The 16,487-nt window shown below is 56.5% G+C and overlaps 1 protein-coding gene across 1 annotated transcript; it reads right to left on the bottom strand.

The window, feature by feature from the left end:
- Positions 1-483: 483 nt before the first annotated feature.
- CCDC27 (coiled-coil domain containing 27) lies at positions 484-14,982 on the bottom strand. Its single transcript, XM_067711283.1, has 12 exons — positions 14,797-14,982; positions 14,129-14,261; positions 13,016-13,126; positions 12,284-12,441; positions 9,257-9,436; positions 8,428-8,523; positions 7,815-8,148; positions 7,468-7,598; positions 4,909-4,986; positions 4,455-4,667; positions 2,120-2,224; positions 484-609 (listed from the first exon to the last, which is right to left on the bottom strand). Exons 1-12 carry the CDS (start codon positions 14,980-14,982, stop codon positions 484-486), a joined length of 1,851 nt encoding a protein of 616 aa, XP_067567384.1.
- Between the last annotated feature and the right edge of the window lie 1,505 nt (positions 14,983-16,487).

The following is a 16,487-nucleotide window of genomic DNA, read 5'->3' as shown; positions in this document are numbered from 1 at the left end:
GAACAGAAGTGCCGCAGCCCGACCCATCTTCTTCCACGGGGTCGCACCAGCAAAACAGTGCCCCAGCTGGGGAGCCCCTGTCAGGGGAACCGCCGCAGGTGTGTGCGGCAGAGAAGGACCGCTCTGGGGTCTGAACCGAATGCGGTGGACAGGAGCCCAGTCTCAGGCCTCCTACACCTGGCACCACCAGAGGGCACCCTGCTCAGCGTGGGGTCTTCCCAGGAAGGAGCCAGGGGTGCAGGCTGCTGTGCTGATCCCCAACGAGTGAGTTTTGGAATGGGGGGTGTCCATGTAGCCCAAGCTCCCCTGTGTGTGCTAGTGAAGGAGAAGGTGAGACGGTGGCCAACAGCAGGTGTAATTCTGAATCTGGGCGCAAGGGTGAGGCCATGGGGGCTGACGGAGGAGAAGGGGGGGCACACAGGGCACACCCAGGTTGGGTCCTGGCCTCCACTGGACTGGCTGCGCCTGGGGTCCTAGCTGGGCCTACTTGGAGGTTATCTTCTTGGACTTGCTGGGTGAGGATAAGATCTCCGACTGCTGCAGGGGGGGCACTTTAATCCCCTTCTGTTTCAACTGGTTGTAGTAGTCAGTTCTCTCTGAGATGATCCCCTAGAAAAGACATGCAGCAGCGTGTGCCCAGTCTTTGCAGGCTCCTGGGACACCACCCTTCCCTCCCCGAGAAGAGCCCGCTGCCTCAGTGCTGTGCTGGTGAATATTTGCAACCTGTTCTCCAGGAGAAAATAAAAAGCTCTGGTTTGTAGCATTTGCCAGTTTCTGTTCTGAAAGCCCTCCCACCACGGCTGATCCAGGCACAGGGGTGAAGCCACAGAACTCGGAGCTGGGGAGAGATGCCCACCATCGGCTCCAGGTCATCTCACCCCTGGAGTCTGCCCCAAATGCACTTCTTAGTCCTCTGGGAATTGCTGGGAGCCCAGACTCCCAGAGACCTCAGAGGCCGTCAAGTCTTAACCTCAAGTCCCTTCTGTCCTGGGCGCAGGGAAGGCTGTCCCGCCCCTCCTCAGCCTCCTTCTCTCTGGCCCATTGCTGGTTTGTGTGGGGCATTGGCAAAGGAAGGGGGTTTTCCCTGGCTACTGGGTGATGGTGACGACTCCTCCTATCCCCCTCCCCCCATCCCTCCCTCCCTCCCGTCCCCCATCCCTCCCATCTTCTCTCTCCTTCCTCCCTCTTCCCTTCCCACAAACAACAGTAACCAGGCCCCAGGCCCCAAACAACAGAGACCTCTCCCCAGGTCCCCATGCAGAGGTCCCCTCTGCCCTGAGGGCTGTGGCCACCCTACAAGAGCACCATTAACTCCCCGCCCCCCTCACAGGGGAAAGGAACCCAGCCCCAGGGAAGTGTGGACCAGTGGCAGGTCATGGGTAGCTGCTGGGGTCTAGGGCTGTGCTGTCGAAGGAGGCTTGGGGCCCCGCACGGAGCACCTGTCTTTCAGGTGCTTTCCTCCCAGAGCTGTGGGCCCCGTGGTGCCTGGAAGGCAGGCACGCTGTCCCGGGTACAGAGGGAAGCTCTACGGCTCAGCGAAGTCAAGTGACCGGCCCACAGCTTTGAAGCTAAGGTCCAGGAGGTGGTGACTCACTCCTGCCACCCCAAAGCTGCACTATTTCCCCTTCACCGCCCTGCCCCTCTGAGTCCTCTGCCTGTCAGTGAGGAGCTGACATGGACCAAGGCCGGGGACAGGGTCCGTGCCAGACTCCTGGCTCAGCAGGGATTCCAGCGGAGGCCAGGCTGAGCTGCAAAGTAGCGTCCTTGGAGGAGGCTGAGCTGGGCGGAACCTGGGGATGGGCTCCTGCTGCAGGAAAATGCCCAGGACCCAGCAGTTTGGTCCCCTCCCTACTGCACTGGGTGGGTTTGCAGCAGCTGCTGCTGGGCGCTGAATGCTGAGAGCAGCTCGGGGACATTGCCACCCATTAGGGAGACCTAGTCCCCTCTGCCTAAGCAGAGAGAAAGGACAGTTCTGGGGTCACGGTAAAAGGGTGACACCACCAGGACAAGAATGGGGGTCCCTAGCCTCCCATCCAGGCCTCTCCCCTCTGCCCCCAGCTGCAGACCCTGGAGCGCTGGTGTGGAGACGTGGCCCCGGGGACAAGGAGGCTGGATATACCTGCAAGGCTTCCAGGATGTCATTGTCAGAGATCTCGGTGGCCAAGGACTTGAATCCTATGGTGTTGAAGGTGGCCTGGATGATCTTGTTTCTTAGTCTTTCGAGCTGTGAGCGCAGGGAAAATAACCAAGCTCACCTTTAGCGGAGGAGGCAGCAACCTCCGCACCTGCCACCTCGCTGAGGGTCTAGGGAAGGTAGACCTGGCCTCATGTTTCCTGGCTTTAGGAATTGGAGTCAGGGTGGGAGAGGTCAGCGTGGTCGCCTTAGAGCTAGAAGGTGCCAGATCACCACCTGGACCCAGGAAGCTTAACACCAAAGTGCAAAGACTTTCTGCCACACCAAGCTTTTGTTGTTTGTTTTTAATTGAAAAAGCAAAACCTGCATGTGGTCAAAACAAAACAAAAGCTCCGGGGCTTTCCTGGTGGCGCAGTGGTTGAGAGTCCGCCTGCCGATGCAGGGGACGCGGGTTCGTGCCCTGGTCTGGGAAGATCCCACATGCCGCGGAGCGGCTGGGCCCGTGAGCCATGGCCGCTGAGCCTGCGCGTCCGGAGCCTGTGCTCCGCAACGGGAGAGGCCACAACAGTGAGAGGCCCGCATACCACAAGAAAACAAAACAAACAAACAAAAATCTCCAAATGAGCCCCAGACCTTCCCCCCCTTCCCTGAAGGAGCTTCAGCCACAGTCTCCTGCTGACCCCCAGGAGACTGTCAGTGGCGCAGAAAACGTCCTGTAGACTCTGTTAGCCCCCCTTTGGTCATTGTACTCCCTCCCTTCCTCCATGCTGTGGGCATCTGCATTAAACGGTTAACCAGGCGTTAACCAGGCGTTAACCAGGCGTTAAGCAGAATGGACCCCTGAGGCTGTCTAGTCTTTTTCTGCCATCAGCATCCTTGTGGGTGCTCAGGGCCCCAGCCCACCTCCGCAGAGGAGAGTGAATCATGCCTCCCAGTAATTTCAGAATAAAATCCTCCGATCTGCACCCCAGAAGCCCCCAGACAGTGTCCCCCAAGTCACGGTGACAAGCTCAGCTCCAGCTTCTCACCCTCAGTGTCCGGGGGCCCTGCCAATGTAGAAATGCTGAGGCAGAGCCTCGCTGGAGAGATGTGGCATTGCCTAACGCCACGCAAGTCGGTCCACTTTGCCTCTGGGACAGGGATGCCACAAGCCCCTGGACTTGGGGGGGGCAGAGGGCTTCCTTTCCTTCTTTCCAACATGGATTAATGCCAGCTCTGTGCCAGGCACCATGCTAGGTACAGGGGTCATGAGGGAAACGGGGGCTCGCCCTCTGTACCAGAGGTGCCTCCTGCTGGGTAAGGGGTGGTAGTCACCCGGGGCAACCATCCACGGTGCCCCACAGCCGGGCCTGTCTCAGGCATCACTCACTGGTCATGGCACTACTTCCTGCCAACCCCAGACTGAGCCTCAGAATCTTTCTCAACACAGCATTCTGGGCCCCACCAAACCCACTAGAAATGGAACCATCTATACACCGTCACCCATCTAGTGATTTAGCTGAGAATGCTGCTGGATGGGAAACACAGTTTTATAAAAGATAACAGGCAAGGGAGAGGGGCTCAGTGATGCTGTCAGCTGGCCAGCAGGAGGCCGGCCCCAACAGGATGGAGAACACGGCTGGTTACAGGTGGCACTCCCGGTGGGTGAGTGGGGAAAATGTTATTTCAAAAGCCTGCAAGCTTGGGGCCTTTACCTTTGCTGGTTTTGGACTCAATCAAGTCAGATCTCTGACGGGTCCCTCCTAAATCCCCCGCCCCATGCCTTTGCTCACATCTAATGGGGAGCTCAGAATGGAGACCCTGCACTTCACACCCTAGCACCACGTCCACGCAGCTCTGGGACCTCAGACGGACCATTTACCTTCTCTGCTGCAGGTTCCTATCTATCAGGTGAGGACACTCATGAAAGCCACATCCCAGCTTTGTTAACAGGGTTGAATGCCTTAATAAATGCTCCGAACAGCACCTGACCCACAGCAAGTGCTCTCTAAGTTATACATGGACGGCATTATTATTACTGCTTCTCTCCCACCTCAGAGCTCTTCTCCTTCCTGGCTGGCCACCCACACCCCTGGGTCCCTTTCACAGCACAACCCAAGGGGCTCCTCCATAGACAAAGCCCCGACACGCGGCACCCTCCGGCTCCTACGTCTAAGGCTGCCACGCCCATTGCACCCTTGCCCCCTCCTCCACCAGCATTCCTGCACACAAGGGGTGGGGGGTGAGCCAGAGGACCCGTGCACAGTCCCCAGGGTCGGCGCTGGGCAGCGCTGGGCGAGGGCCCCGGAGCAGGCCCTCAGGAGGGGGGAGCCGGGCGTACCCTGGACTGGGCGCTCTCCAGGGCCACGCAGGCCTGCTGTTCCGCCCGCTGGATCATCTCATTCTTGTTCTGCATCTCCTCCTGCAGCTGCTTCCGCCTCTGCAGATGGTCCTGGCTCTGGTTCACCTGGGCCTGCAACTGGCTGACCTTGGCCTCCAACTCTGAGATGGTCCGTTCCCGCTTGACCAGTTCCTTCTCCAGCTCTGACACTTGCTGGGGGGCGGAGAGATGGCGCAGTAGGCCCACCTGCCCCCCTCCTTCCCCTGAAGACGGCCACTCTCCCTGAGCTCTTCAAGTCAGCCCGGCCCTGGCCGTGGCAGGGACCCCTGTGGGTGTCTGTGCTTCTGGATTTGCTGAATGGGGTGTTGCCCAGCGGTGAGGGATCTGCCAGCTTCCTCTCCCCCCACCGTCACCATCCGGGCCTGCGGCTGCTCCCTGACCACCCCACGGACACCTGTCGGAGGAGAAGGTTGTCCTTCTCGATCAGTCCCATCATCTCCATGTGTTTCTTGTCTTCCCGGAGGTTGGAGAACTGCAAGGCAGAGGGGGCTTCGCTCAGGGGCTTCGCTCAGGGGCTGGGGGTGAGACACCAGACAGCCCCCTCCCTGAACCTCAGTAAGACGAAAGCTCCGCGGTTGGTTTCTGCTGGACAGGGAGGGGAGGAGGGGCGGCACCAAACCCACTTGGGAAGCTGGCTCCAGAGCCAGCAGTGGGGAGAGCCGTCAGAGGCCCTGGACATCTCAGAAATTGGTGGTGCTGGGCTGTTCTGGACGTGGAAACCAACACGATGAGGAACATCATTTCAGAAACCAGGAGCCGCAGACTCGTCCCTGACCAGGAGCTGCCGAGAGCGCCTGCCCCTTTTCCACCTGGCAGGAGACTTGATGCCGGGGGGCCGCAGGGGGTCTCTGGCCCGGGAGATGCCAAGCTCACTTGGTGGAGACCCCCAGCTCCAGGCACAGGTTGTGGGGGCTGAATGTGGAGACTGCAGCCTCTGCCCAACTTGGTCCTAAAACACCGGCAGCTGGGCCTTTACTTTCGGGAAAGGAATTTTCCCAGTTTCCCAGATTCCAGGAGAATCTGGGCAAACCAAGAGGAGAGACCCAACAACATGACCCCTGAACTAACTCTCCGCTGAAACGCCCAAGACCAGCTCTCTGCCGTGAAGCACAAAATCATCACTCAGGGGCTCAGAGATTCCAGGCAGCTCTGACCTTGGAGCAAGATTCTTGCAGGAATAACAGAAACCAAAACCAGACTTACAAAAGGAGCTTGTAGGAGATAGAAATGGCACAAGAAGCCAAAACCCATAATGATCACTTACGCGCTCAGCGAGGTCAGAGACATACTGCAATTGAGAAACAAAACGAGAGTGTGCTTCCAAAAAAGCGGGAGAGGAACACTCAGAGAGCAAAAGCAAGACCTTGGGAACCGTAAATGAGCAAAATTAAAGCTCAGGAGGAGGGCTGTTGCCAAAGTTAAGGAAATCTCATAAAAGGAACAGAAAGACAAAGCGATGAAAGGTAGGAGGGAAGAGACAGGAAGGAAAAAAGAGACCAGAAGGGGAGGTCCACTGGCCGATTGATGGAGATGCCAGAAGGAGGGTTCAGAGGAAACAGAGAGAACGAAATAAAAACTATATAAACAAAGAAAAATTCTAGAACTGAAGGACACAAGTTTCCAGTTGCCCATTGAGCGCCCAGGACAAATGAAAACAGACCCTTAGTAAGTCCCAACTATGGAAGCTTCTGCACACAAGGGACAAAGGCAGCATCTTGCAACTTTCCAGAGAGAAACGAAGCACCACCAAAAACTATGCTGTAAGAAAGTGCAAGAGTCAGGATGAGTTTGGGCTTCCCACCAGGAACCCTGGAAGCTCGGACGCGCGGAGCAATGCCTTCACACTGCGGGGGAGTGCTCGCCATACCGGAATTCTATTCCAACCAGATTCTATTAATGTGTAGAAGAAGGACATTTGCAGAATGTCCTTACGACGCCCCCCAAATTTTACCTTCACTCACCTTTCTCAAAAAACTACTGAAGGATGTGCTCCAGTGAAACTATGGGAGTAGGTCAAGAAAGAGAAAAGATGTGGATGGCAGTGGCTTTAAAATGTGGTTTATGGATCTTAATACTGTTTCACAAAACGTGTGTTTCGGTCACGTGCGTGTGCACCTGATAACCGTCTCAATGATGTAAATGCAGCGTCCACTCACTGACGCCGCGATGGAATAGTACGGGGAGGGGGAGGAGTTCCCGGGCTGGGGAGGCAAGCGAGGAAAGAGGGAAGCGTTAGATGATGCCAAGATGGAGGAACATCTAGAATGGGCATTATAAGCATGCAATCTCGAGATACAAAGAGCCAGCCTTCAAGAATCAGCTAGAAGAGTTGAAAGCGGTTGTCTTGGGGGATGGGCAAATGAGAAAGAGAAGGGTCAGACTCCTGTTTCGCATAATAAGCCCGTGGAACTGTTTGGTTCCTTAAGCTGTGTAGCTTTGTGCACAAGAAACTTGGATAAAAATAAAAGCTAAAAATGCTTCAGGGAATTCCCTGGCGGTCCAGTGGCTAGGACTCCACGCGTGCTTTCATTGCCGAGGGCCCGGGTTCAATCCCTGTCGGGGAACTAAGATCCTGCAAGCCATTCAGCGTGGCCAAAAAATAAAATTCAATTAAAAAATACAAATGCTTCAGTGCATTGGCGATATCCCTAAGGTCACCAATGCACTGGGCTCATTGCAGTGGCGATCTCCCTAATGTCCATGCAGGTCTCAGCCCTGGGACCCAGGGGCCAGGAGATGCTTGAGAAATGGCCAGGAGCCCAGTGGCCCAGGAGACAGAGATGACTGCTGGGAACAGAGGGCAGCGCAGAGCACGGCGGGGCAGGGTGTGAACCCCAGCTCCGCCACTATCAGCTCCCTAGTCAAGTGTCTCCATCAGGGGGATGGGACAGACGGCACCGGTCCCAGAGCCCCAGAGGGAGGACGCCTGTGACGTGACGGAGGACACCGCCACCTTGTCGGACATGGCTTGCAGCTGCTGCTTCCGCTCTCGCAGCTCCTTCTGCAAGGCCTCGTTCTCCATTTTGAAGCTCTGCAGCTGGGACTCTTGGATTTCCATTTGTCGTTGTAAAGACATGATGGCTCCTGGGTGAGGCGACAGTGAGAGGGGAGGAGAGGGTGCTGGTCACCGCATCATCCCGGGGGCTCCAGGCTGAGACTGCAGGCTGAGGGCTGCTGGCTCCCACCCCGGGGCTCCAGCGCCGCCGCCACATGGTCCCGGCTGAGAGGGACACGGGGCAAAGCCGGCAGAGCTGGGCATGCTCGCTGCTGGCCGCGCCTCACCATCCTCCAACTTCCCACCTGTTGCCAGGGAGTGTCTGGTCCTCGTGATCTCGAGCTGGAACTGGAACTCCCGGACCAGCTGTTCATGCTTCTCCAGCTGGGCTCTCAGCTCCCCCGTGAAGGTGTGGGCCATGGAGGCAGCCCTCTTCCCGCCCGCGGCCTCCCCCTCCGCGGCGCCCCCTGCGGCCACCACCGTCGCCGCCTTCTCCTGCAGAATCCCCTTCCTGCTGGCACTGGCCCTCGCCCCCTCGTCCGCCGCCAGCTCGGCCTCCCATTCCAGGCCTTCTTCCTCCTCGTAGCTGCCTCCTTCCAGGTCCTTGCCTCTGTCGGTCATGGCGTGCTCTCCCTGCATCTGGGGGAGGGACGGGCATGCTGGGCAGGACTGCGGGACCCCTGTGGGAAGGGGCTCGGCCATTCACGGGGACAGAGGGTGCACTGCGAAGGGGGCCCCCACGGGGCGGGGCCGGGGCTGCATCTCCAGGAGCTGCCCCATCACCCCTCCCCTGCTCCCCTCCAGTGTGGCCGAGGGTTTCGCCTGGGCGGGGACCACCGGGTGCGGACAGCAGGTGGGAGCCTGTGGCCTGGGCATCGCGTGGGCAGCCTGGGAGAGGAGGCCCCGGCCAGCCCGCACCTGCTGCCTGTGCTCCGGCTCCTCCTTGCCTCCGAGGAAGGTCCTAAGGGTGTTCAGTCTCCCCTGCAGCTTCGGCTCCGACTCCGCCGGCCACTCCTGCAAGAGGCCCGTGGGAGCCTCAGGGTTTCAATCTGCACCTTCAGCTCCCCCAGGGGCCGTGCTGCAGAGACCTGTCTTCCTGGAAGGGGGACCCACCGTCCTCCTGCCAGGGGTGCCCTGTCAGTGGGCAGGGGGCCATAGTGTGCAGATGGCAGCCCTGGGGGGCCGTATTGTTTCTGGCTCCCCCCCACCCCAGGAACAGCCCTGGCAAGTGGCCTGGCAGTAACGAGCACGCTCGTCTGGAGGAGTTTGGCAGGGGCCCGACCTCAGACGTGCCCGCAGGTCACCGCCCTGCACTGCCCGCTCACGCCTGACAGCCCCCAGGAGGCCGGGGAACGGGGGTCACAGGACGATGCTTCCAGGCCTCTCCAGACTCCTGCTGTCCCCGCCCACCAGTCCCCCACCATCGGTGCCTGGGTAGCTTTTCTGGCGGCGGCCAGAGGGTCCGGTGGTGGTCGGAAGCCTCCAGTCCCCACTTCACGCGAGGACCCAGCATAAACACTGGCTGTATCCCCAGACGTGAAAGAAGTCAGTTCTCAGACTCGGCGACTGCTCCCCTGGGCCACACAGAGCCCTACCCCGACCCGCCTCCTCCAGGGCGCCCCCCAGAGCTGGGGGAGGGGTGGGGGCCCACCCCGATGTTACAGGCAAGGACACGGAACCCCCACAGCTAGAACAGGTCAGGCTAATCCAAGCCACCGCCGCCCGCGGAGCGCCTGCCTCTGCTCACCGTCATGACCTCGCTCAGCGAGGCCTCCTGGCTTTTGCTCTTCAGGAGGCATTTCAGCTGCTTCCTCAAGGCCTCCCTCTCCTCCTGGAGAGACAGGATCTCCTCGTCTTTCGTCTGAACCTGCACCTCCAGCTCGGAGAGGCGCTGGACTTCCTTCCCCAGTGCAAACAGGCACCGGTCCTGGGCAGAAACAGGGCAGCCCCGGGCACGGTCAAGCCACTCAGACGCGCCTCCAGCACCGCCAGCCCCCAGCAGAGCAGCAGCTCTGGGCCCAGGAAGAGCAGGCCTGCTGCCCTAGACCCCGTCCACCCCCCCACCCCCCCCCTCCCCACCCCCATCATCCCCAACCACCTCCTGCTTAAGGGCCACCCTTGCCCGGGGATCTCCAGGCCTGGCTCCCGGTCAGCCCCCAGGTGTGACCGAGGACACCTAACCAGCACCCCCTCCGAGGGCCACCTCCAAGGGGCTTGTCAGGGCTGGGCCCACTGCCCCTCAACCATCCACTCTCAAAACCTCCATGCCCTTAATTATTCAAAACTGAAGACAAAATAAAGGTGTTTTTGGACAAACAGTAACTGGAAGAATTCGTCGCCAGCAGAGCTGAATAACTGAGAGAAATACTAAAGGGAATTCTCCAGGCAAGAGGGAAGGGGTCAGAGACAGAATTCTAAAGGAAAAGATAACTAGGAGTTAAGTGACAGGCTTCCACGGAGTCCACGAGCCCAGGAAGAAGTCACAAAGGAAGTTGGAAAGTATTTTAAACTGAATGATAACAAACATTTGGACACGTCAAGACGGGCGACTAGAAAGCTGTGATTAAGGACAGATTTGTAGCCTTTGAACGCATGGATCAGGGGAAACAATGGACAACCAAAGATCTAAGTATCCAGCTCAAGAATTCAGAAAAAGAACTGGAAATTTAGCCTAAAGAACACAGCAGGAAGAGAATTTTTTTTTTTTTTTCCTGTCCGCGGGCCTCTCTTTGATGTGGCCTCTCCCGCTGCGGAGCACAGGCTCCGGACGCGCAGGCTCAGCGGCCATGGCTCACGGGCCCAGCCGCTCCACGGCACGTGGGATCTTCCCGGACCGGGGCACGAACCCGCGTCCCCTTCATCGGCAGGCGGACTCCCAACCACTGTGCCACCAGGGAAGCCCAGGAAGAGAATTTTTAAAACTCAGGACAAGAATGGATGATATAGGGAGATGGGGTACGGCGGGGAGAGGAGGACAGGGCAAATCGGCAACATTTTAACATTCGGGGAATCTGGAGGGTATATGGGAATTATTTATAGTATTATGTTAAAATAGTCATGGAGAAATCCCATTTCTTCACCCAGGCCATGGTGATTTAAACACGATGTGTCCAAACCAGACACGGTTCCCGGGAAGGGGATGCTCCTTTCCTCTGGGGCTGCTAACTTTGCAACAGCACAACCTTGCTTCTGCAGGTGGTGCTACCTACCACAGGGCAGACGAACACAGAGGTGAGGGAACGAGGGCCCTGAGGACATGTTGTGAGCCCCTGGTGGCAGCCCAGCCTGCAGCCCTTCCGCTGGAATTCCTTCTCCTAGCGGCACTGCAAAAGCATCCTTTTACGTATACCTGTGAGACTCTATCTGATTTTATCCTCAGGCTATTTTCCAAAGTGGAATTGCTTGTTCCAATGGTTGGGATGCTTTTTAAATTGTGAACTCTAAAGAAAACGAATTATGAAATCTATCATAAAATTAGAGCTACAGTTTCGGGAATAAAGCTAAAATGAATACTCATGAACCCACCCTATCAGGGCTCGAGTCCCCATTGTGTGCCCACCAACTACACAGCATTTTGTGTGACATTTCCATAATTGTCACTAGAGTTTCACGAGCTTAAAACAAAAACAAAAACGTTAAAAAAAACCCATGAAGCTCATTCTAAGAGAAGATATTTTTTTTTTCTTTTTTTTGTGGTACGCGGGTCTCTCACTGTTGTGGCCTCTCCCGTTGCAGAGCACAGGCTCTGGACGCACAGGCTCAGTGGCCATGGCTCACGGGCCCAGCCGCTCCGCGGCATGTGGGATCTTCCCGGACCGGGGCACGAACCCGCGTCCCCTGCATTGGCAGGCAGACTCGCAACCACTGCGCCACCAGGGAATCCCCTAAGAGAAGACTTTTAACATTGATAAGACTGGTGGAGAGAAAAAGAGAGAAGGCACAAGTTAACGATGTCAGGAACAAAAAAAACAGGCAATCTTCTGCAGGATCTTCTCCAGACTTTGGAGGAATAATACTAAGAGACTCTTGTGCACAGAGTTAGGCTCACAGATTTGAAAATTTACATGAAATGGGCACATTCCTAGGAAAACATAGCTTACCAAAACTGAAACGAGAGAAAAGGAAGTTGGAATATCTTAAAAGGAATTGAATTTGTTATTTTAAAAACCAACCCTGTAAGAAATTGCCAGGTACAGATGGCTTCAATGATGAATTCTTCAGAATTTAACAAAGCAATAACACCAACCTTATGCAAACTCTTCCAGAAAATAGAAAAAGAGCAAAAACTTTCCAACTTTTGTTGTTGTTATGAGGCCAGAAAACTCTGACACCAAAAGCAAACAGGGAATGACAAGGCGGGTAAATTATGGGCCAGTCCCTCTCATAAACATGTAGGAAAAAATGATACCACGATGAGTCAACCCGTAGGGAGATCATTGCCCATCAAGCTGGTTATTACTATTTTAAAGAATATATGGATGTTGAAGGTCTTGACTCACGGGGGGAGCTGTGTTAAGAGTGGGTGACGTCCAGGCCAGCCTGAACTGTCCCCCACAGGGATGAAGATGGGCAGGACCTAGGCTTGTCAAACATCTGATTCGTAGAAGCCATGGGAGGGGGTCTGGATGTCAGTTCAGGCCATGTCTGGGACCTGCTTACACAGCCAAACAGATACTAGAACAAGAGCCCCCAGGGTCGGGCATCCTCTCGGGCAGGAGGTGGAGCCGGGGCGCCAGGACCAGGATCCGTGCCCAGGCTCCGCGCTCGGCCGTACCTTCTCGTGGATGACGGAGATGTACCAAGGTACCCACTTCCTTGGGTAGCTCTGCCCTAGGACCGGGTTGCTGGGGGCCGGGCTCAACACCTGGGCTTCACTCTTCTTCCGAAGGTAATTGAACTCGCAGGCACTCTTACTAAAGGGAAGTTGGCAGCCTGTCAAGAGGCGGGGCGGCGGGGGGGGGGTCGGTCAGACTCTCCCCCAGCTGAGTTGCCCCGGATCTTCCGTAACATCCCCCTTTCAAGATTCCCCCTGAAACCTTTCCCTGCCCAGCTGGGCTCCTCTACACCCTTGTCCGTCCCCTACACCCAGCCCAGTGTGTATGAGAGCATCAAAGCACGCTTCAGGATTCCCAGAGCCTGGGGGTCAGGACAAGAGGGGACATCCTGACTCTGCCCTGTGCACAGGGGACACTTTTGAGGAGTTTCCTTGAATTCAGGCAAATTCAAGGGAGGGTGGATTTCACCTCTGGATAAACAAAAGTGTTTGTCTGTAGGAACAGTGCATGTGGGTCCCTCTAATCAAGGAGGGATGCATCCCAGGAGCCTGTGTAAGGGACATAGGGCCAGGCAGGCGGTCCTAGGAAGGGAGTTCCATGGGACATGATCGGGTGGCTTTGCGAGGAGCAGGGGTCCCTGCAGATGAAGGCAGAGGACCTCAGGGCTGGGGTCCGAGGAGAGAACCCCATGGGTCACACGTGCCCAGCAGGGCCGTCCTCGCCGTCCTCACCGTCCACCTTCATGTCCAAGCCCTCCTGACCAGAGAGCAGGTCCTCAGTCACCTTCCAGGTCTCAGAGCTGATGCACCTGTCCTCGGGGAGATCGAGAGTCGTGGCTGAACCTGCAGGACGGTAAACGTGCCAACAGATGACGGCTAAGGCCGAGTCCTCCCAAGACCTCCAGGACAGAGACTAGTATTTCCTTTCCTTTTAAATGCTGGGTAGGGTTCAAGGTGGTTTTCTCAGCGATTGCGTAGGATTGGACTACGCGACTGAATCGAAGCGTAGTTCTGTCCCCCTACCCACCACGGGTGTGTCCACCTGAAACCGATCAGTGCACCTTAAGCTCTGCAGTCTGGTGCCTCCCCTTCCCTGGAGGGCAGCCCCGTTCCCTCCCGTAAAAGTGGCTCCCCCTCTAAGTCCTGGAGTGCCGGCTGCTCTCTGAGGCCCTGGCACTGAGAACGGGAAGCTTAGAGCCTGGACGGGTGGGCGGGGCCCTACTTTTGCCTGACTGCCGCCTGAGAGCCACACACAGGACCCCAGTTGCTGGTTGCAGGCACTCGGCCTCCATGTCAACACCACTAAGGAAAATGCCGTGTGTGGGGAAATGGGAGGTCCCGGAGCTGGAGGTCTGGGATGACACCTGGCCTGACCAATGCCACTCGGGTGACGGCTGGGCCCTTAGCTGCCCTCTCGGAGCCTCTTGTCCATATCAGAGCAACGCAGGCTTAGACGAGAGTTTTGCTAAGGCTCCTTTCAGGGCTTGGTCCCTAATGAGCTGCCTTTGGCCCTATGGACCTCTTTCCTGAAGCTTCCAGAACCTTCAACCTTCTCCTCCCCTGTCCCAACTCTATTGAATCTTGGTGAGTGAGACCATAGGAAAAGCAAGAGGACTGGGAGACCAGAAATACAGGCCTTTCCTTCCCTCCCTCCCCCTCCCACTCTGGCCTCAGCTGAGAGCCAATTTCAGAAGCAGCAGCTGTGGCCACTGCACACGTCCCCTCTGGCCACCCCCGCAGGCTGCTGTGTGCCAGGACCCCGTGCGGGTCCCGGACTCTGAGGGGTGGGTTGGGTGGTTGGGTGTAGGGGGTGTGCCCACGTGGGGCCCCGCTGGGCACGCTCACCATAGTGGGTCATGGACGTGGACCTGGTGCTGAACTGGGGACAGCCCGGACGTGTGAGAAACTTGTGCCAGAGCTCCTCCATTTCAGACAGGAAGCCGCTGTCCTGGGGGCTGGTGTCCTTGTTGAAATCGCTCTGAGGAGCAGGAAAATGAGACCAGCAGGAGAAGAGGGACCCGGGAAGCCCCTCTCCCATCTTCTGGCGGAGCGCCAGGGCCTGCCGTGTGTGCCGATCCCGGTGGGCTGTCCCCACCCGGAAAACTGGCTGCTCGATGAGGGCCGTGGGGACCTTGCTTTAGAAGTTGCAGTCGGCTGAGCCCAGAGTCAAGTTCACTCAGGAGGGCCCTGGGGAGTGTGGTGGCTCTCCAGTCTCCCCCAGCGCGTGGTACCTGCCTGAACCTTCCCGCCCGCGCTTTCTCTTCCTTATTTTCTCTCCTCCCCATTCCCTCCTTCTCAAGACTTCCCTAAGGAAGGCTCAGAGCAGACACTGCATCTTCTCTCCCAGTCTCCATCCACTCCCAGAATCCACCCACTGTAATCCATCAGCCAAGCTGATCTGGGATGCTCTTATTAGCCCCCCACCCTCAAGGCCTTTCATCCAGTGGGAGAAGCAGGTCATCTCCTGATGACCTGCGTGTGGCCGGGCCATCCTTTCTCCCGAGACTCCGTACCATCTTCCTGTAGTAGCGGTTGATGGCCTGAGCTGACTTGCTGAGGGAGCGCTCTTTTTGGCGAAGTTTCCATTCTGGGGTCTGTTCGTTCCGGCTGGACACTTGCCGTAGGACGATCAGGCCCTTCTCTATCCAGTTGGGCACCAGACTTTTCTTCTTGGGCGTGCTGGCTCTGATGGGTAACATCGGGAACGTGGAGCAGAGGGCCAAGGTTGGCCACCTGAATGATGACTTGGACCTATCCTCCGGGTCTGGAGCAGCGTGTCGAGGGGAACACAGCCCCAGTCATGGATGCGCAGGTCCAAGCACAGGCCGGGAGAAGACCAGCTTCCCAAGCTCCACATCCTAAGGGGTCCTGGGAGCAGTCTATGACATCACAGATGTCTCCATAGAAACCTAGAAACAGCACCTGTCATCTGTCTAAATTTTCGGCTGGGAAGGGGAACCAGAAGCGGCTTCGCTGTACACACAGAATGTTACAAGCGCAGGAGAAGTGCCCCGAGGCATTAGCAGCCCATTCTTCTGTTTTCTTTTTTCCCCATCATTAGTATTTCACCTTATTTAACAATCTGACACTGTGTCGGTGGCTCTGATGTGAAAATTTAACCTTTTCAATTAAAGTCCACACTTTAGACATATTTCTTAACACCTGAATACTGTATGTACTTCTTTTTAAAAAATGGAATTGGGATAGAGGAGAGAGACTTACTGTGATTTTGCTAAATTCCCACCATCCGATTCTTGGACACACAGGCCTCAGGCTTGCAAAGGACACAAAGAAATGGTGTCGATGTTTCTCTGCATCCAGGCTGCTACTTGAAAAATTTTCTTTTTGGCCACTTCATGTTTCTCAAACTGCAGTTTGACGTCGAAAACATTCTCTTCAGTGAAAGCAGCCAGACACAGAAGGCCACATAGTGTGTGATTCCATTTATTTGAAATGTCCAGAATGTGCAAATCTACCAAGACAGAACACATTGATTTCCTAGGGCAGGAGGGAGGGAGGAACGGGGAGTGACGACACATGGCTCCCGGGGCTCCTCTGTGGGGGGATGAAAATGTTCTGAAACTGGATAGGGGTGATGGTAGCACATCGCTGCAGATGGACTAAATGCCATTGAATTGTACATTTTAAAACGGTGATTTGTATCTCAATTTAAAATAATAACTGTACTTCGAGCTCATATTCTTTCAGCCCATCCTTCAGGGGGAATGGAAAAGGCCAGCCCCTGCAGGCAGCATGTAGAGCTGTGTTCTGAAGCAGCCTCACTTTCTTTCAAGGGAACCAAGGTGCCTTCCCAGAGTCCAGGCCCCTCTGGGTCACCCTGTGGGTCCTCTCCAGCTCTGCATGGCCTCCTCTCCCAGAACCATTCGCTGGTCTGGCCCAGCTCAGAGTTTCAAGGGAAAGTGGGGTATTGTTTTGAGTTGAGGTCTCCCGCCTATTTCAGTGTCACCTGTGCTGCTTTTTCTCCAGTCCACTCGAGGGATGTCTCCAGGCGTGAAGTTCTCAGTTCTGCAACACAGAAGGATGAAAATGCCGTCTGGGTTTCCACTCCTGTCTGTGATCTTGAGTCTAAAAGGAGAGGAGAGGGTCCCTCTTACAATCAGAGGCCATGGGGGCCGGCAGGGGACCGCGTGCCATCCTGGAGGGACCTATATGAACAAACGGGTGAATGAGAGCGAGAGAGGGG

Source organism: Pseudorca crassidens, chromosome 2 (genome assembly GCF_039906515.1).
Source record: "Pseudorca crassidens isolate mPseCra1 chromosome 2, mPseCra1.hap1, whole genome shotgun sequence".
NCBI lineage: Eukaryota > Metazoa > Chordata > Mammalia > Artiodactyla > Delphinidae > Pseudorca > Pseudorca crassidens.
This window is presented reverse-complemented; position numbering and strand designations above follow the sequence as displayed.